This window comes from Schistocerca cancellata, chromosome 6 (genome assembly GCF_023864275.1).
Source record: "Schistocerca cancellata isolate TAMUIC-IGC-003103 chromosome 6, iqSchCanc2.1, whole genome shotgun sequence".
Taxonomy (NCBI): Eukaryota; Metazoa; Arthropoda; class Insecta; order Orthoptera; family Acrididae; genus Schistocerca; species Schistocerca cancellata.
In genome coordinates, this window is record NC_064631.1 from 18892140 (window position 1) to 18913990 (window position 21851).

General features: G+C 40.2%; 1 protein-coding gene across 1 annotated transcript in view; it reads right to left on the minus strand.

The window, feature by feature from the left end:
• Positions 1 to 21851, minus strand: part of LOC126191144 (Down syndrome cell adhesion molecule-like protein Dscam2) — a 395591-nt gene that overhangs the window by 61348 nt on the left and 312392 nt on the right. Inside the window, exons 29-30 of the mRNA XM_049931899.1 lie at positions 5953 to 6099; positions 5718 to 5873 (exon numbers count right to left, since the gene is read on the minus strand). Of these exons, the coding sequence (XP_049787856.1) occupies positions 5718 to 5873; positions 5953 to 6099 (303 nt within the window). The remainder of the gene's footprint in view (positions 1 to 5717; positions 5874 to 5952; positions 6100 to 21851) is intronic.

Consider the following 21851-nt stretch of genomic DNA (forward strand, 5'->3'; position numbering starts at 1 on the left):
AGACGATTCCTCTCTCTCTCTCTCTCTCTCTCTCTCTCTCTCCCTTTTTTTTTTTTTTTTTTTTTTTTTTTTTAAATTGTACGCGGCGGTAGCGTGCACAAAAGCAAGCCATGCCGCGAGCCGCGACAGGCCGTTAATACGCACTATCAGAATGCGACAAACAATGCATGACACAGTGCAGTAATGCATTTTCAGCTTAAGATTGACGCAAACACCTATAACAAAGAAAACGGCACTTATCAGATAAAAGCAAAATAAGCAATCAATTCAAACCAGACGAAGCACGTGAAAAAGGAAGGGCACCCGTATAAATACGGACGGAGCACCTGACGCATAGCAATAGCTACGTGGTAAAGCTTAACTGCTAAGCTTACGACTCGAACCAAACTACTGTAGCTGTATCGTCATTCGTTCGACCTAAATTGTGTCTCATATTACAATGGACCAACTTTGTTTCGATTTGGAGGTGCGGCCTACAACTTTTCTCTCCCCTTGAATTTCGAGTCTCAAATTTCAGGTGCGGCTTAGATTCGAGAAATTTTTTTTTCCTTTATTTCGAGTCTCATTTTTCAGGTGCGGCTTAGATTCGAGTGCGGCTTAGATTCGAGTAAATACGGTATATATAAAAAAACAGGCTACTTTGAAAATGCCACTGCTCTTTCTCTTATACAAGACCTTTTTTTTTTAAACATCTAATACTTCAAACAAAGCATTTATGTAACTTAACATAAACCACTATCAGTTGTCTATATGCTATAAAAGTCAAGATTTGTTTAATACAAACCTTAGGGTTATGTGGAATTTTCACCTCTAAGTCTAAATATCTGATAAATCGTATGTGTCATTGCTAATGAGGTATTACTCCACTCTGAAGTCTAAATATGGATGCATAGACTATATGGAAATTATTTTTACTTCTAGTATTGTGGCTGTTAATGGCAGAGTTCATCATAATTTCATTTTTGTTATCAATCACAAATACTGTCAGAAAGAATATGTACCAACACGCAAGTGTAAGATACAACTATAGGTTATCAATGTACATGTGGTATTTGCACTAGGACAAAACTGGTAACACATCATTTATGTACAATGAAAAGAGTATGTAACATAATGCCAACCCTGGGGGATGCCTAATACTACCTGCCTCCATTGTGGCATGATGTATTGCTGGTGGGATGTCAGATATTAGTGAAACCTGTGCACTGCACTTGCCGAGAAATTGAGAATGCTAAGTTTGGCAAGTAAAATGTCAAAGCTGACAGTGTCAAAGGCATTACTGTACTGTAATAAGCTCATAATAGTTGCTTCTTGTGCATCCATGGCAAGCTTGAGATCATTTGTTACCTTTATTGAGGCAGATGTTATGCTTTAATGTTTACAGAAACCTGAGTGGTATTCATCTAATGATTTGTTCGTAATTAGGTAGTTTGTTAGCTGGTTGTGGACTATATATTCTAAGGCCTTGGACAGTGCAGGAAGAATGCAAGTAGGTCTATTGGAGGGTACAGTGGGAATGTCCTTTTCAGGTGATGGCTTAACTAGGCCCTGTTCCGGCCTCAGCAAAAAAACATATGGTTAAAGAGTGGATGATATCTGTTATAGTGGGCAGTAGTGGTTAAATGATAAGCTTTATCAATTGGACTGTGATGCATCATGTCCAGTAGACACTGATCTGATACTCCTGATGGATTTTTTTAATGGTACTGCAAACGGCATGCTTTAGATAGAGTTTTCTATGGCTACAGCAGTTTACCCCCATGAAGTAATCAATGAATCTTTATTTCAGTTTTAGTTCAATTGTAGTTTTGTCTAATGTGAAATACCAGTTCAGTTCATTGACTGAGACAATTAAATCAGCTGAAGCTTTTACTTTGCCTACATTAAGACCACTCTGGTTTTTCCACAGGACACCTGGTCTATTCCTATTGTTACTTACTGTATGGACATGCCTGAGTTTTGCATTTCTCACAGCTTGATTGACTCTGTTTTGCTTTTGCTTCTTGCAATATTATTTTCAGACATGGGGTATAGTTTGTATGCCCGATGTGCAGCGTCTTTGAGATTCATGAGCTGTTTTATTTCTTCTGTTAGCCAAACTGTAGGTTTCTTTCTTACTTTTCTGGTCTTTAGGGGGGCATATTTGTCATATAGATGAGTACGTTTATTAATAAATTCATGACTTCTTCATTTATGTCTGAGAAGGAAATAGATGATTTCCACCAAACTATTTCTTGCACCTCAGTAGCAAGTTCAGACAAATTAATGCCTTTCACATCTCAGTATATTGTCAGTTGCAGTTTCTTTCTCGAACATTCTAGTAAGTATTACATTCATTCCAGTTAGTATTATATTCATTCTAGTGAATATTATATCATGGCAGACATGCCAAGTGCAGGTATTTGAGAGCTATGAATTACACTGGAGATTTCATTGAAGAAAAAACCATCTGCTTGAATTTCACACTGGTAGGATTATTGTACAGTCAATTTGAGACTTGAATGCGCAGTTCTGAAGCAGGTAAACACACCTACTTTACAAGGTTTGTAGAGGAGATGTATTAAAGAAATAAAAACATAATAAAAATAGTATACACTATTAATGGTCCTAATTGACAACTAACAACAATAATACGATAATAAATCACAAAATAAAAATGGAAACAAGACGGTAAATTAGTCTTCTGAATTAGAGCCCAGTGAGAGTAGTGAAGTAATAGTGAAATAAAAACAGAAAATTTATAAGTAGTGCTAAAAGTAAAAATAAACAAAAAAGGATAACAACAGAAACTGTTTTAAGGGAGGTATTACAAAAATAAATTATTTCTTTACAAAATAAAGACACAAAAATAAATATAAAAACTAGAAGCAGCAAGAAATGACATGCTTTTAGCTTCTAAAGCACAGGTATTGAAGTTTATCTGTGTTGCAGACTGGTCTTTACAAATTTTCGGCCTTCAACATTATTCTGTCATCATTTATTCTCCTGGTTGTGTCTGATTTGGAAAATCCCACCTTTACTTGTATCACAAACTGCTTATTATGAGAGCAATGAAAATGAGAATTGGTAGCAGAAATCAGAATGAGAAGGTGAGAGAACTATAAGGGAAAGATCAAGGGAGTGTGCTGTAAGTTATGACAAAATAATGAGTGAATGTCAGTCGTATATTAGAAAGCAATCAAACCCATCAATTTCTAGTGACACGTGTCAGTGTAACTTCATGCATATACTGCAATATGTGTTTTTTCCCTTAGAAGTTGTGTGCAAAGTTAATGTGGACCTAAAGAAAAAAGTGTTGGCTTATTCTGCACATTTTTAATCCCTGTTATTTATAGAATTACCTTCTTGACACAGTACTTAATGTATATACAATATTGATTCAGCAAAAGTAACCTGTGAGAACATTGTGCAAAGCAGATAACTGCATATTATACAGTGGCCTCTTTAAGGATTTTAGAATTATTACACTAACTCCCAGTATGTTTACTATTTCAATGGTTTTTTTAATTAAAAGTAAAAATCAGTTTCTGATTAACTATGATGTATACAGTAAATAACACAAGACACAAAAGTAGTTTTCATGCACTGTCTTCTTGTCCAGAGTTACGTGTGCAGTTATATACAATGATACAAAGTTAGTCATCAAGTTACCATCTAACAGAAGGCAAGAAATTAGAAATGACAACCAATAAAAACATTGTGATGTTTAAAGCTTTGCCGGTGTACTGATTGTTCCATAAAAACATGGGAGAACTGCTGGATATCAGTAACGTCCTGCCTCGATATTTCGGCGCAGAGTCTTCTGGCCATCTTCAGGTGAGTACCACAATAGTAGTACTGGTGAGTACGCGCTGAGCTCCACTATTTAAAGCCATACTGAGGTGACATTGCCCATGCGCTGCTCACCGTGCGCGTTCATAACAACTCCGTGCGCTGCGCCTCGCGCCCTCCGTGGTTAAAGCTAGGCGTATCGATATCAGGTAGATTTTCATCTCTATGCAGATAACTATGTTGACTACTAAGTTTCCCTATAACAGGATTCCAAGCAGAGTTTAGCTGATAACCGCTATCTCGATTGATGAGACTCTCATTGTCAGACAATCTTATTTTCACAGATTCATTGATAATCAAGCTCCAAAAGTTTGATGTATGGGCCAAAATTTTTGTGTCGTCGTAATTCATGGAATGGTCTGTGGAAATACGACAACGTAAAAATTTTGGCCCATACATAAAACTTTTGGAGCTCGAATATCAATGAATCTGTGGAAATAAGATTGTCTGACAATGAGAGTCTCATTAATTGAGATAGCGGTTATCAGCTAAACTCTGCTTGAAATCCTGTTATAGAGAAACTTCATAGTCGACGTAGTTATCTGCATAAAGACGAAAATCGACCTGATATGGATACGCCAAGCTTTCACTGTGGAGGGCGCGAGACACAGTACATAAAGTTATGAACGTGCATGCTGAGCAGCGCAAGCACAATGTCATCTCAGTATGGCTTTAAATAGGGCAGCTCAGCACTTGCTCGCCAGTACTACTACAGTGGCACTCACCTGAAGATAGCCAGAAGACTCTGCACCGAAATATCGTGGCAGGATGTTACTGATACCCGGCAGTTCTCCCGTGTTTTTATGGAACAATAAAAACATTGCTCATCGGCCACTCCCACAATCCAAATATCTAGATTGAAGGACTGAAAAGTTCTGGCAGCAATGTGGCAACTTTCCATTGTTAAGTAATGCATTATAAACAGGACTCTGTACTTACAGATGTATAAGGGGCAATCAAATGGTCTCTATCAGAAGGCTGTACAGTCCAGAATTGGTATGCCAACCAGGCAAAATCACTGTGACCATTGTGGCAATCATCCCACTGATGCACGAGGTTGAATATACCCACTTGGTAAAACACCATGTCCTCCAGTGTGGAGAAGTCAGTAACTGCCTGCTGCACAACCTCATACAGGAGGAATTGTTGACACTTCAAGGCCTTTTTTAAGGAGCCGAAGGCATGATATTCCAGTGGGGAGGGATCATGACTACAGGGTGGGTGCTTGATGTCTCCCACTTGAGCCACCCAGTTTAGGCTGGCCTCCCAGATCAACCAGTGGCCTGTGTTGGATCGCGACCGGCACACAACTTGGTTCATCATTTCGCAATGGTGGTTTTCAACAGATATGCTACCTCATGTACATTTTTCATTCTCTGATGGATGTCTACCAGTGTTTGTGCTCCAGCAAACAAGAAAAGAATAACAGCATGTTGGTCCTAGACACATTTGGTAATAACTTTGCTACAGTTCACATTTCTGCATTCACCGCTTACATGTTGGAAAAGTACGAATGCTGCCCTAATCCCATCCCTACATGTCAGTGATTTTATACCCACATCACAGTTGCACTAAATTCCATATACACTGTAGCAATGCCCTCTAATTGAAACTTTTTGATTGCCCCTTACTGATAATTGATTTCCTTTCAAAAATACCAATGTAATCAGTCAGTTGTTTCCAAAGTAGCAACTTTCTATCTAATTTACTCTGTTAAAAAATACAATGGCTATGGATTAATTTCCTTTGATTTGGTTGTCTGTTGTTGGTGTATACCTTAACTTCTTGCATATCCCTAAAGAGTCTCCTCCTTGATGTATCCGCAGAACAGGATGAATGAATGAATAAATGAATTGTAAGCAAAATGAAAAAGGAACAGATCTTACCTGCCGAATCAGTCTTGTAGCTCCCAGAGTCTATGCTGAGTGCCTGCTGACCACTACCTACTCGGACAGCGAGGTACTGCTGGTCCCTATTCTGTTGATTCTGCATTTGTGCCACAGATGGAGACTCACCCATCTGTGCACTGTCATTTTGTAATTCTGAAATTAAAATGTTTCCTTGTTGTATTTAACATGTATTTTAACAATAGTGTACTAAAAATTAAGAAAAAATACTTACTTTTTTTTCTAATAAATGCTGCTACTCCAACAAGCCCCAGTAAGAATATAAGGGATACTATAATTGGCACAATAACACTTACATTAGCATAAAAAGGCACTTCTCTTGTATGCAGAACTGGGGGCGCAATCTCTGGTATCACTGTGGCTGAAATAAGAGATAATACAAGGTTAGATAACAACTATAGAAATATTAATCTAATAAATATTTTATGGGTGCAATCAAATGCCTACCAGGAGAAATTTTAAAAAATTAATAAGGATTTTTAAATAAATGCCCTTGGAGCTAAAACATGGGAAGAAACAATAAGAAAAAGTTGGAGTGGTGAATAACTTCAAAATCAATCAGTCAAAACAATTAAGGTTTGTATTGGGAATAAAGGAATCAATATACTACATTTTAATTTTGATACGTATATGTCTTCTCAGCAGAAAAGAAAAAGTTGTCAGGACTGATGTGCTCTGATAACAGGTAAAGTTGTACTGCAGACTGTAAGAAGTGAGACTGATATGAGTGACTAAGAAAAAGAAAATTTAAATATTGTTTTCTTATAGAAATCTCTCTTTGATAACAACTTACTCTCCCTGCACTTCCAGAGTACACATGCAAGGACGAGGTAAAAAATACTTATCCTCAGATAGAGGTTACTTTGATATCAATGTAGTTTTATTCTTGTTGTGTTCTATCTATTCCATTTAGCTCAGATCAATGTAATCTGCTTTGTCTGTTCAGGGAACTGTACCATACATAATGATGAGACAGTAGACAATGCTGACAGTGAACTGGCCTTAGCTATCTCAATGAGTGGAAAATTTGAAGCCAGCTAACACAGTAATTGTCAGCCAGACTGTAAATCTGTTTCCCCTAAGCATATAGTAGACGTGGAATTAAACTTAGTAACTATATTGTAAGACAAACTATAGAAATAATAAGCCATCCCCTGAACTGCCTTATAAACTGGATGTTTGAAGAAAGTGTCTTTCCTGACTTTTTAAAGCTAACTGTAATTGTATATCTGTGCATAAAAAGGGAGATAGGGAATCACCAGAAATTTATGGACTGCTTTCTATAGTCCCCATAATATATTAAATCATTGATGTGATAATGAAAAAGCAACTAAATGAATATTTTGTGAACAATCGCCTCTTCAATCAGTCCCAATAAGGATTTTATGAAGGTCAGACCACAATTAAGGCAGTGCAGGATATTTGGGGGAAGAAAAGGCCTTTGACTCAATATCACATAATATTCTTGTAAATAAACTAAAACAGTATGAAATAACACATATGAAACTAGCATTATTAAAAATCATACTTGAATTGATTGTATAATGTATTTATTATTATTATGTGCGATGGGACCCATACGGATCACGCAAAGCTTTACCGATTCAATTTTTTAATTCTCCAAACTTCTCTCATTCTTTCCCCATGAATTCTCTTTCTTTCCTCTGTCCATTTTGTCCCCTGTCTCTTACAAACTTCATTCTCGGGTTGTACTTTCCAACTATTGATTTTTTGCCTGTATATATTTCTGTTTATAACTTCTGAAGAATTTATTTGTGCATTTGCTAGATCTGTTTTGGTTTCTTTTATCCAGGGTATGGTTTTCAATTTTTCAATGTATATTAAAATTTTGTGGGAGAGTCTGGGTGTTGGGAGTCTGTGGATATGACCGTAAAATTTTAGTCTTCTTTTCCGGATGTCTGCGGCGAGGTTAGATAATTTTTCTGTAGTTTTCTGAGACTGTAACCTGTATCCATCTTCAGTTCTTTTTGGGCCAAGAATCTTTCTGATAATTTTGCGTTCCTCTTTCAGGATGCCTTCCAGGTCGCCTTTTCTATGGAGTGTGAGTGTTTCGCTGGCATATAGTGCTTCGGGCTTGATTACTGTATTGTAGTGTTGTATTTTTGAGTGAATGGAGAGACATTTTTTATTGTAGATGTTGTGGGTTTTCCAGTATGCTCTTTTCAGTTTTTGCAGTCGAACTTTTTGTGCAGATTTCTCTCCCCCTGTGGGTTCTAGGACCTCGCCTAAGTATTTAAAGAATGGAACTCTCTCAATTTGTCCATATTTTGTAGTCAGTTTTTGAGTTTCAAATTTTGAGCAGATGAATTTGGTTTTTTGGAAGGAAATTTGTAGCCCAACTTTTTCGGCGCATTCTTTGAGAATGTCTATCTGTTTAATTGCTGTGGTCTCGTTTTCTGCTAGAATGGCCACGTCATCTGCAAATGCCAAGCATGAAATTTTAATACCATCTTTTGATCTTCCTAGTTGTATAGGCTTCCAGTAATTTTGATTCTTCAGTTCTTTTTCCCATTCTCGGATGACTTTGTCTAAGACAAGGTTGAAGAGGAGTGGAGACAAGCCGTCACCTTGTCTGACGCCGGTTTTGATCAGGAAGGGCTCTGATATTTCACCCAGGAATTTTATCTTAGAAGTTGTGTTTGTGAGCGTTTGATAAGGTTTAGGGTTTTCGGATCGAGTCCTAGCTCCTCAAGGATAATAAAGAGAGATTGCCTATCGATTGAATCATAAGCCTTTGCGAAATCAACAAAGGAACAAATGATCGGACTGTTTCTGACTGCTTTGTATTTTAGTGTTGTCTTCAAATTGAAAATTTGTTCTGCACAGGATCGGTGAGGGCGAAAGCCAGCTTGGTATTCACCAATACTGTGTTCGAGTTGTTCTTGTGTTCGTTGAAGAAGACAAGCTGAGAGGATTTTATAAGTGACTTGGAGAAGGGAGATTCCTTGATAGTTGTTTATATCTGCCATGTCTCCCTTTTTATGCAGTGGATGAATTAGGGCGCATTTCCAATCTTCTGGTAGTTTTTCTGTCTGCCAAATGTCTGTGATGATTTGAGTGAATTCTTTGAGGGAATTTGGTCCAAGATTTTTAAGTAGTTCTGCAGTGATATTATCTTCTCCGGATGCCTTGTTGTTTTTCAGTCTATGAATATGTCTTTGGATCTCCTCTAGTGTAGGTGGTGGGGATTCTGGATTTGTGTAGACAGCAGTTTCTTGAGGGAATCTTGAAGAAGGTTCAGGGCAATTGAGGAGTTCGGAAAAGTATCTCGCCAGCTCCTCACAATTTTCCCGATTTGTGAGCGCTAGTTTTCCATCTGGTTTTCTGAAACATAGATTTTGTGAGCCGTATCCATTGATTCTCCCAGCAAAGGTCTTATAGAAGTCTCGTACATTATAGTTACGGAAATTTTCTTCAATAGACTCACACTGTTCCTTGAGGTACTTCCTCTTGACTTGCCTGATTGTTTTTGCAACTTGTCTTCTGGTGTTGTGGAAGTGATCTAGATTTTCTGGGGATTTTTTACTGTTATACTTCAGAAAGGCTTTCTTTCTTTCTTCAAGCGCTTTTTCACATCCAGAGTCCCACCAGGGGTGTTTTGTGTTCTTTTTCAATGGGATCAGTTCTTTTGCCTTCTTTGTAATTTTTGTTCGAAATTTTTCCCAAGAGTCAGCTGGTTCCTTTTCCCACTCCTCCTTCAGATTGGTTTCTTTGATTGTTCGTGTGTCAAATTTCATCATGTGTGTTTTCTTCGGATATAATTTTTTTGGGGTGAATTTCACTTTAATGCGTGTTAAGTAGTGGTCTGAGTCAATGTTCGCCCCTCTGCGGACTTGGACATCATGGATCTCTTTCTGTACGAAATAGAAGATGGCAATGTGGTCAATCTGATATTCGCCGATCTCTTGTATGGGGGACCTCCAGGTCTTTTGTTTTCTAGGTTTTTTTCTCAAAGATGTAGACATTATTTTTAGATTATTTTGTTGGCATAGTTCAATAAATCTTAGTCTGTTTCTGTTGGTGAATCTGTGTGCTGGATATTTTCCTACAGTTTTTTGGTGTTCTTTCTCTCTGCCAATTTGTGCATTGAAATCTCCTATTAAGATTTTGATATCATCCCGGGGGATTTTGGCCATGACATCTTCAAGTTTAGTCCAGAATTTTTCAGTTTGTAGTTGGCGTTTTTTGTTGTCTATGTTTGTGGGTGCATGAACATTTATCAATGTGTATTTCTTGTTGGCGCACTGGATACGCAAAGTCATGAGGCGATTATTTATGGAAGAGACCTCTCTAATTGAGCCTAATACACTCCTGGAAATTGAAATAAGAACACCGTGAATTCATTGTCCCAGGAAGGGGAAACTTTATTGACACATTCCTGGGGTCAGATACATCACATGATCACACTGACAGAACCACAGGCACATAGACACAGGCAACAGAGCATGCACAATGTCGGCACTAGTACAGTGTATATCCACCTTTCGCAGCAATGCAGGCTGCTATTCTCCATGGAGACGATCGTAGAGATGCTGGATGTAGTCCTGTGGAACGGCTTGCCATGCCATTTCCACCTGGCGCCTCAGTTGGACCAGCGTTCGTGCTGGACGTGCAGACCGCGTGAGACGACGCTTCATCCAGTCCCAAACATGCTCAATGGGGGACAGATCCGGAGATCTTGCTGGCCAGGGTAGTTGACTTACACCTTCTAGAGCACGTTGGGTGGCACGGGATACATGCGGACGTGCATTGTCCTGTTGGAACAGCAAGTTCCCTTGCCGGTCTAGGAATGGTAGAACGATGGGTTCGATGATGGTTTGGATGTACCGTGCACTATTCAGAGTCCCCTCGACGATCACCAGTGGTGTACGGCCAGTGTAGGAGATCGCTCCCCACACCATGATCCCGGGTGTTGGCCCTGTGTGCCTCGGTCGTATGCAGTCCTGATTGTGGCGCTCACCTGCACGGCGCCAAACACACATACGACCATCATTGGCACCAAGGCAGAAGCGACTCTCATCGCTGAAGACGACACGTCTCCATTCGTCCCTCCATTCACGCCTGTCGCGACACCACTGGAGGCGGGCTGCACGATGTTGGGGCGTGAGCGGAAGACGGCCTAACGGTGTGCGGGACCGTAGCCCAGCTTCATGGAGACGGTTGCGAATGGTCCTCGCTGATACCCCAGGAGCAACAGTGTCCCTAATTTGCTGGGAAATGGCGGTGTGGTCCCCTACGGCACTGCGTAGGATCCTACGGTCTTGGCGTGCATCCGTGCGTCGCTGCGGTGTGGTCCCAGGTCGACGGGCATGTGCACCTTCCGCCGACCACTGGCGACAACATCGATGTACTGTGGAGACCTCACGCCCCACGTGTTGAGCAATTCGGCGGTACGTCCACCCGGCCACCCGCATGCCCACTATACGCCCTCGCTCAAAGTCCGTCAACTGCACATGCGGTTCACGTCCACGCTGTTGCGGCATGCTACCAGTGTTAAAGACTGCGATGGAGCTCTGTATGCCACGGCAAACTGGCTGACACTGACGGCGGCGGTGCACAAATGCTGCGCAGTTAGCGCTATTCGACGGCCAACACCGCGGTTCCTGGTGTGTCCGCTGTGCCGTGCGTGTGATCATTGCTTGTACAGCCCTCTCGCAGTGTCCGGAGCAAGTATAGTGGGTCTGACACACCGGTGTCAATGTGTACTTTTTTCCATTTCCAGGAGTGTATATTTCTGTGCACCGCAAATGCCATGCCCAGGAGTGGCGTACCATTGGCAATTCGTTTGTCAGTCTTGCTCTTGAAGATGCGATAGTTTCCATGTTAGATGTATAATGTATTTTATAGCTACTGTTGTGCATGAAAGCAGCTTATGCAAAGATATTGGATAACCAGTTTATAAGTAGCCAGGTGAAAGTGATTTCTATGCACACTTATTCAAAATTACAATAACACACTGCATACATTAAATATTTATATACTTTAATAAATTTAAATATTCTTCAAGAGAGTAAAAGCACTGATGCAATAATACGACTTTCAAGATTTTCTGAAGGTTCTGTCCTCAGTAATTGGTGTTATGTTTTTGGGAAGTTTGTTATAAAGTTTAACTCCCATGTGGGAAGTAAAGTTTTGGCATAGGGATGTGTTGATTTGGCTCATATGTACGTTTTTGTTTTGTCTGATAAAGTGATCATGAATCTCAGAGTTTTTTTTTCAATCCTTACCTATTACATTTATTTTAAAGAATATAAGGATTTCCATAATGCACATGGAGTCATCAAAGATAGGGGTCAAGTTAAGGCTTGTTTACACATATGATGACATGCATTCTACAACAGCCAATGAGCATTCAGTAGTATTCAGAGCACTCTGCTGAGAACATTGCAGCCACTGTGAGCATTAAACATGATACAGAGAGTTATTTAGTGATTTTTTTTATCCTATCTGTTGTGAGTTGTCATGGGTGATAATGGTGCTAAATGACAAATTCTACAAAAACAAGTGACAGATAATAAACTTTCTACAAGTGCAAATTACATGTATGCAAGTACTGCAACAATTGCTTGGAACGAACAATACTTCAACCTTGTCAATGGCTCAATCTGCGTGGACTGCTATTGTTCACGAATTGGATTGTAATGAGCCTTTTTTGCAGTTTGAATGTTCTGATAGCGTCTTTAGAGTTTCCCCAGAAAGTGATGCGGTATTTCAGGTGAGAATGAAAGTAGGCATGATGTGCCTTCTTTACTGTTTCCTCACTACAGCAAGGTTTTAGTGAGTAAAGAAGGGAACAGGTCTTGCTTTTCTTCAAGGCAGTCAATATTTTTATTCCATTTTACATTGTTTTACAGCTATAGTTCTAAGAATTTGGATTCTGTGCTAGTTCATTGTTGATAGAGAGAAATGGGATATTCATATCCTTGTTTGGAGAATTATGAAATTTTAGTGTGATAATTTTTTTACTATGTACTAAAAACTGATTATTTCGGTAGGATGCAAATGGTCCTGACAGACACAAACCAAAAAATCAGACTTTCTGAAGGTCTTAAGAGGAGTGCTTACGGATCGGTACTCATACCTTTTTTGTTCATTACTTATGTTAATGATGAGCCTAGCCTACTACCTTTCAAAGCAGTAATGTATGCAGATGATACCACAATTTATCACTTCCCATACTGACTCAAATGCTATGGAGGAAATTACTGAATTCACGATGGAGAGTACAGGAAATCTGACGATTAGGGTGGATGGTTGAACAGTTCATATTCCATATCACTCAGTTTTTCCACTGTGCATTTACCTTTATAGACAGGACACGAAATATGACTTTCCCCCTATTGTTTTACAATCCAGGCATCATATTAGCCATTTCTTCAGATAGTCCGTCCATAAGGCTATTGTGATAGTTACCAGTTATTGAAAAGCAAAGATGCCATGACTTACCAAACAAGAAAGCTCTGGTAGATAGACACAATAAAAAACACACAAACACACTCACAAATTTCAAGCTTTCACAACCCACAGTTGCTTCATCAGGGGGAAGGAGAGGGAAAGACGAAATGATGTGGGTTTTAAGAGAGAGGGTAAGGAGTCATTCCAATCCCGGGAGCGGTAAGACTTACCTTAGGGGGAAAAAAGGGACAGGTATACACTCGCACACACACACACACACACACACACACACACACACACACACACACACACACACACAGGCACAGGCACAGGCAGACATATGTAAAGCCAAAGAGTTTGGGCAGAGATGTCAGTCGAGGCGAAAGTACAAAGGCAAAGATGTTGTTGAGTTACAAGTGATGTACGAGGGCGGGGGGTCAACTTGAAATCAGCAGAGGTTGAGGCCTGGTGGGTAATGGGAAGAGAGGATATGTTGAAGGGCAAGTTCCCATCTCCGGAGTTCTGATTGGTTGATGTTAGTGGGAAGTATCCAGGTAACCCGGATGGTGTAACACTGTGCCAAGATGTGCTGGCCGTGCACCAAGGCATGTTTAGCCACAGGGTGATCCTCATTAGCAACAAACACTGTCTACTGTGTGCGCTCATGCGAATGGACAGTTTGTTGCTGGTCATTCCCACATAGAAGGCTTCACAGTGTAGGCAGGTCAGTTGGTAAATCACGTGGGTGCTTTCACATGTGGCTCTGCTTTTGATCGTGTACACCTTCTGGGCTACAGGACTGGAGTAGGTGGTGGTGGGAGAATGCATGGGACAGGTTTTACACTGGGGGCAGTTACAAGGGTAGGAGCCACTCTGTAGCAATTCTGGATGTGTGGGGTGTCACATTGTGCTGCTGGAATTGCCCAAGTCTGTCAGAATGGATGCAGGCGATCAGACAGGATCACCTGTCAGAGTCGTATTTAGACATATCAGGGGTCCCATACCGCTCCAACTGCACATGCACCACACCATTACAGAGCGTCCATCACCTTGAACAGTGCCCTGCTGACATGCAGGGTCCATGGATTCATGAGGTCATCTCCATATCTGTATATGTCCATCCGCTTGATACAATTTGAAATGCTCGATACAATTTGAAATGAGACTCGTCCGACCAGGCAACATGTTTCCAGTCATTAGCAGAAAGCCATTAGCAGTCCAATGTTGGTGTTGACGGGCCAAGGCGAGGCTAAAGCTTTATGTTGTGCAGTCATCAAGGGTATACGAGTGGGCCTTTAGCTCCAAAAGCCCATATCGATGATCTTTTATTGAATGGTACACTCGCTGACACTTGTTGGTAGCCCAGCATTGAAATCTGCAGCAATTTGCAGAAGGGCTGCACTTCTGTCAGATTGAACAATTCTCTTCAGTTGTCATTGGTCCAGCTCTTGCAGAATCTTTTTCTGGTCACTGCTATGTTGGAGATTTGATGTTTTACAGAATTCCTGATATTCATGGTACACTCGTGAAATGTTTGTATGGGAAAATCCCCACTTCATCATTGCCTCGGAGATGCTGTGTCCCATTGCTCATATGAACCATGTTCAAACTCACTTAAACCTTGATAATCTGCCATTGTAGCAGCAGTAACCAAACTAACAACAGTGCCAGACACTTGTTGTCTTATATGCGCGCTGCTGTTCGCAGTGCCATATTCTGCCAGTTTACATATCTCTGTACGTGAATACACATGCCTATACTAGTTTCTTTGGTGCTTCAGCATAGATAAACAAGTAGACCGTTCTTTGAGTAAGATGGTTTATCACCAATATAAATTCATCCAAATTGGTGAAGTTTTATAAGAGTCTATTCCACGATTTTCAACAGTTAATGAATATACAGCTGAATTCAAGCATGCCAAGCTTCTTTTGGAGATGTTGAGTGACATCCCAAAACTAAAAAACCACAGATGAATACACTGGGAAAGTGCAACAGAAATTAAAAAGATGTGAAATAGCTGATTCCATAGCAATATCAGAGGAAGCAGTACACTGAATTTATATTAAGATGTAATTAGTGAAGCTACTTAAAAATAAGTGCTATCTTCATTTAATGTTGACCAAAAGCAAATGTCAAAAGTAATTTCTCAGAGGACTCCATTGGATTTGTGCATAAATTTGTTATTGTGAATGGGATATGAATCTCCAACATAAAGGCAGAAGTGAAACAGTAATAAACACTGTGAGTGAAAGCTAGATGACGTGCACGAAAAAAAGGCAACAATCATTTTCATAATCCAGATATGTCATGGACAGTGTTTCCTTGGAAGCAAAACTGAATCTTCCTATTGATTCCCTTGTCTAAATCAATAACTGAAATGAGATCCATCCTTCATGAAATCCTCCCCACTCCACCAAGAATGTCTTTCTGCCGTCCACCTAACCTTCATAACCTCTTGGTTCATCCCTATGAAATCCCCAAACCACCATCCCTACCCTCTGGCTCCTACCCTTGTAACCGCCCCCAGTGTAAAACCTGTCCCATGCAGCCTCCCACAACCACCTACTCCAGTCTAACCCGGAAGGTGTACACGATCAAAGGCAGAGCCACGTGTGAAAGTACCCACGTGGTTTACCAACTCACCTGCCTACACTGTGAAGCCTTCTATGTGGGAATGACCAGCAACAAACTGTCCATTCGCATGAGCGCACACAGGCAGACAGTGTTTGTTGGTAATGAGGATCACCCTCTGGCTAAACATGCCTTGGTGCACGGCCAGCACATCTTGGCACAGTGTTACACCATCCGGGTTACCTGGATACTCCCCACTAACATCAACCTATCAGAACTCCGGAGATGGGAACTTGCCCTTCAACATATCCTCTCTTCCCATTACCCACCAGGCCTCAACCCCCACTGATTTCAAGTTGACCCCCCGCCCTCGTACATCACTTGTCACTCACCAACATCTTTGCCTTTGTACTTTCGCCTCGACTGACATCTCTGCCCAAACTCTTTGCCTTTACATATGTCTGCCTGTGTCTCTCTCTCTCTCTCTCTCTCTCTCTCTATATATATATATATATATATATATATATATATATATATATACCTAAAAACAAAGATGATGTGACTTACCAAATGAAAGTGCTGGCAGGTCGACAGACACACATACAAACACAAACATACACACAAAATTCAAGCTTTCGCAACAAACTGTTGCCTCATCAGGAAAGAGGGAAGGAGAGGGAAAGACGAAAGGATGTGGGTTTTAAGGGAGAGGGTAAGGAGTCATTCCAGTCCCGGGAGCGGAAAGACTTGCCTCAGGGGGAAAAAAGGACGGGTATACACTCGCACACACACGTATATGTGTGGATGGATATGTGTGTGTGTGCGAGTGTATACCCGTCCTTTTTTCCCCCTGAGGCAAGTCTTTCCGCTCCCGGGACTGGAATGACTCCTTACCCTCTCCCTTAAAACCCACATCCTTTCGTCTTTCCCTCTCCTTCCCTCTTTCCTGATGAGGCAACAGTTTGTTGCGTGTGTGTGTGTGGTTCCCCCTGAGGTAAGTCTTTCCGCTCCCGGGATTGGAATGACTCCTTACCCTCTCTCTTAAAACCCACATCGTTTTGTCTTTCCCTCTCCTTCCCTCTTCCCTGATGAAGCAACTGTGGGTTGTGAAAGCTTGAAATTTGTGTGTGTGTTTGTGTGTTTTTTATTGTGTCTATCTACCAGAGCTTTCTTGTTTGGTAAGTCATGGCATCTTTGCTTTTCAATAACTGGTAACTACCACAATAGCCTTATGGACGGACTATCTGAAGAAATGGCTAATATGATGCCTGGATTGTAAAACAATAGGGGGGGAAGTCATATTTCGTGTCCTGTCTATAAAGGTAAATGCACAGTGGAAAAACTGAGTGATATGAAAAATGAACTGTTCAACCATCCATCCTAATCATCAGATTTCCTATACTCTGACTTCCACCAACGCTCACATATAAATAATAAAGTTTTACAGTTTAGTTGGATGTTTTCCAAACTTCTCACAATTACACTTCAGGGATGGAATCTAAGGGCTGGAAAAATAATGAAATGGTGCACTGAATAAAAAGATAACTTTGTAAAAATATCATACAATGAAGTCTGGATGTCATAGTTGCTTACGAGTCTTCTGGCTGTATGGCTGTAGTTGAAGAAACTTTCCAGTTACTGAAATTCTGCCCAGAGCTGCGGTGGACATCTTTGCAGGTGCTCCTAGCAATGCTATCTGTCGGCAATTTTCAGCATTGCCAGGAGGACATCCAAAGATATCCAGCAGCTCTGGCTGAAATGTCAGGAACTGTAAAGTTTCTTCGACCACAGCCATACAGCCCTGAAGACTCATCAGCAACTTTGTAAAAATATGATCATTTTTTAACTAATAATTGGAAGTGTGTACTGTTAGGCTGAGAACTTTTCACTTTGTCTTCACATAGCAATACTTATGAGTCCATGGTCTAGGGGAGTGTCTCTGTCTAGTAACCAAAACATCCTGCTTTCCAGATTAGAAACCAGCCACTGCTTAAATTTTGAATAAAAACTGTCAGCAGTTGTGAACAAAGACTTAAGAAGTCACCCTCACTCTGCCAATAACCTTGTCAAAGATGGCAGAGGAGCTGATAGATGTTCAGGGCACTCCACTGCCCTTGAGGTCAGAAACTGCCCGTAAATGAGAGAAGAATCTGCAATGATTGATGGCATGAGGATGCAGAAAGCAATGGAAACCACTGCAATAAAGGCACATAATGTGTAGCCAATGAACATGTGGCCTGCAACTGAAAAAGTTCATGATGGTCCCTCCATTAGCAAAAGATTCTGGATTTGTCCCCCATTCAGATCTCTGGGAGGAGACTGCCAGTGAGAAAGTGAACATGAGAAAAAGATGGAATAACCAATGAAGGAATAATGAGTCAGAACATGGAATGTCAGAAGTTTGAAAGTAATAGAAAAGCTAGAAACTCCAAAATGGAAATGCAAAGGCTCAGTCTAGATATAGTGTGGATCAGTGATGATATATGGAAAAAAGATAAGAATTTCTGGTCAGACGAATATGGGGCAATACCAACAGCAGCAGAAAATGGTATAATGGAGTAGGATTCATTATGAATAGAGATGAGGGGTATCATGTTTGGCAGTGTGTTCAGCTACAGGGTGGTCTACTTGTTTTTTGGCCACAGTTTGTCGGTGGCCAATCATGTGGACAGACAGCTTGTTGGTTGTCATGCCTACGTAGAATGCAGTACAGTGGTTGCAGCTTAGCTTGTAGATCACATGACTGGTTTCACAGGTAGCCCTGCCTTTGATGTGATAGGTAATGTTAGTGACTGGACTGGAGTAGGTGGTGGTAGGAGGATCTATGGGACAGGTCTTGCATGTAGGTCTATGACAGGGGTATGAGCCATGAGGTAAGGGATTGGGAGCAGGGGTTGTGTAAGGATGGACGAGTATATTGTGTAGGTTTGGTGGATGGCGGAATACCATGGTAGGAGGGGTTGGAAGGCTAGTGGGTAGGACATTTCTCATTTCAGGGCACGACGAGAGGTAATAGAAACCCTGGCAGAGAATGTAATTCAGTTGCTCCAGTCCTGGATGGTACTGAGTTACGAGGGGAATGCTCCTCTGTGGCTGCACTGTGGGACTTTGGGAAGTGGTGGGGGGCTGGAAAGATAAGGCACAGGAGATTTGTTTTTGTACGAGGATGGGAGGATAATTACACTCAGTGAAGGCTTCAGTGAGACCCTGTCTGCCACTCCCACCTTACTATACCTCCCCCTTCCCCGCCCCAGCCTCCTCCTTACACCCACCCAGTCGCCACTCCCATCATGTACTGGTGCTGCTGCTTGCAGTTTAGTTTAAGCTCTCCGAGACTGCAGATGTGTGTGCAAGTTGTGCTTGCGTGAGTGTGTGCGTGCGTGTGTGTATGTGTGTCTACTGCTGACAAAGGCCTTAATGGCCGAAAGCTATGATTGCGTGAATCTTTTTATTGTGGCTATCGCGGCTCAGCATCTCCGCTATATAGTGAGTTGCATCTTTTCTTCTCTCGTACTGATACAGAAGAATGGAAAAGAAAATGGAGGAATTGTTTGGTGATGACCTGTTTGCCTTACAAAAGGTAATGACACCAGAGAGACAGCATCTCCACTATATGGTGAGTTGCAACTTTTCTTCTCTCGTACTGATACAGAAGAATGGAAAAGAAAATGGAGGAATTGTTTGGTGATGACCTGTTTGCCTTATGAAAGGTAATGACACCAGAGATACAATCCTGGCATTGTGCTTGGTATTGAAAGCAAGAATGAAGAAAAACCAAGACACACTCATAAGATTTGTTGCGCTGGGAATATATTCAACAATGTGATCAATACAAACCTGGAAGAGCAGTTTAACAGAATGGACAACGGTTTGATAGGAGGCTATAAGATGAACATCAAGAAAAGCAAAATGACGATAATGGCATGTAGTCTAACTAAATAAGGTGATGCTGAGGGAATTAGATTATGAAATGAGACACTTAAAGTAATAGATGAGTTTTGCTATTTGGGGAGAAAAATAACTGATGATGGTCAAAGTAGGGAGGATATAAAATGTAGACTGACTATGGCAAGAAAAGTGTCTCTGCAGAAGAGAAATTTGTTAACATTGAATATATATTTAAGTGTCAAGAAGTCTTTTCTGAAAATATTTGTATGGAGTGCAGCCATGTATGTATGTGAAACATGGACAATAAATAGTTTGGAGAAGAAGAGAATAGAAGCTTTCGAAATGTGGTGTTACAGAAGAATGCTGAAGATTAGATGGGTAGATCACATAACTAATGAGGAGGTATTGAATAGAATTGGGGAGAAGAGGAGTTTGTGGCACAACTTGACTAGAAGAAGGGATTGGTTGGTAGGACATGTTCTGAGGCACCACCAACCAACCAACTAACTAACTAACTAACTAATTAGTTTGGAGGGCAGTGTGGAGGGTAAAAATCATAGAGGGAGACCAAGAGATGAATACACTAAGCAGATTCAGAAGGATGCAGGGTGCAATAGTTATTTGGAAATTAAGAGCATCCACAGGATAGAGTAGCATGTAGAGCTGCATCAAACCAGTCTCTGGACTGAAGACCACAACAACAACAATTAATCAATACAATTTTTATTTTTTAGTTGTCATCTTCTAAATATTGTAATCATTACTAAATGCATTGACAAACCTATGCATTTCAGAACTGCTATCTTTTATATTTTTAATATTTACCAAAATATACTTGGATAAGAAACTTTTAGTGGCCAAGGTAGCATTCAATATTATTTATTCCTGATGACCAGTTTCAACAGTTAAGACTGTCATCTTCTGATCTTCAAATAAAGTTTGTTTTTATACTTCCTGTTCCAATATGACTGTATCACACCTGCCATATCAATATTATAGTGGATAAGTCAAAGTACATTTCACACAGGTTTGTTACATATAAAAATACAATTACAAAACACTTACGCAGTAGGGCATTTGACTGTTAAATGGTTAATTATGTCATTTTATGATCATAATATCCTTTTTCCTTCTTGAATTTCAGTATTATTTTATAAATACAGAAATGAATTCAAATAATTTGAAAGCCCGCTAAAATCCTCCATTCGAGTCATGTGATGCCTATGGTGTCACCGGCCAGCTTGCTGCTACTACTATCATAAAGCTAATTCACAGTGATATCTTGTTTTGGAATTTACGTTTCAGGAAATGGATTACAAAGGGTGTGTAGTATCACACTATACAAATACATCCATAAGAACTCTTGAAAAACTGTTTTTGAGTGTTCCAGAGATTGAGAAAGTGCGAAAAAATTGCTTGCACTGTACTGGCAAAATGCCACCGTATCAGTGCCAAAGTTCTCTTAACTCTCTGAAGTTAAAATTAATTTACCTGTCAGATACACTTTTTCGCTGTTACAAAGGAGGATTGCATCAGTCGAAAAAATTAAAGTCTTAGTAAAAATTATTGTTCTACCCACTTCCTTGCACAGCATTTGTAGATTGTTTGGTAGAGTTGTGAACTGTGAACTATTGAAGGATGATGTCCATAGGCTGCTGATTCAAATCTAGCTTACAACGATATTTTAACTTATTTATGAAACATATTGACAGTCCTTTCATATGAAAACCAATTCACAATTACTAAACTTCACCACACCAATTACAGAGTATTATTGTGTTTTCCTTGGTGTTTACATGCACTTAATTTTTGCAATAGCTGTTCACACATGTCACATTCAAAACGACATTTTCTTTTTATTTTTGTACTTTCCAGTTAGAATCCTTATTGTTTAAGCTTTTGAAGTTTTATCATGTTGCAATCAATGAGGTTAAGTATGCTTCACACATGACATTAGTTTACACTTACAAACGGCACGTTTGTGTTACCTGCATGTTGTAAATGCTTTATATCTCTTTGCATACAAAACCTCATTGTCCTACACCTTGTTGTAGTGGGGGAGTATGGTGATACCTCCACTACTAACAATGCTTTCCAAAAAAGGTAATATTTTGTATTTCTCAGACTAAGATTAATGTGAAGCTGCATACAATACATCCCACCATTGAAACAACTGCTACAATGAGATCTTGTTAACACTAATTTCATATCTCATGTAAAACTTTTAAAAATTTATGA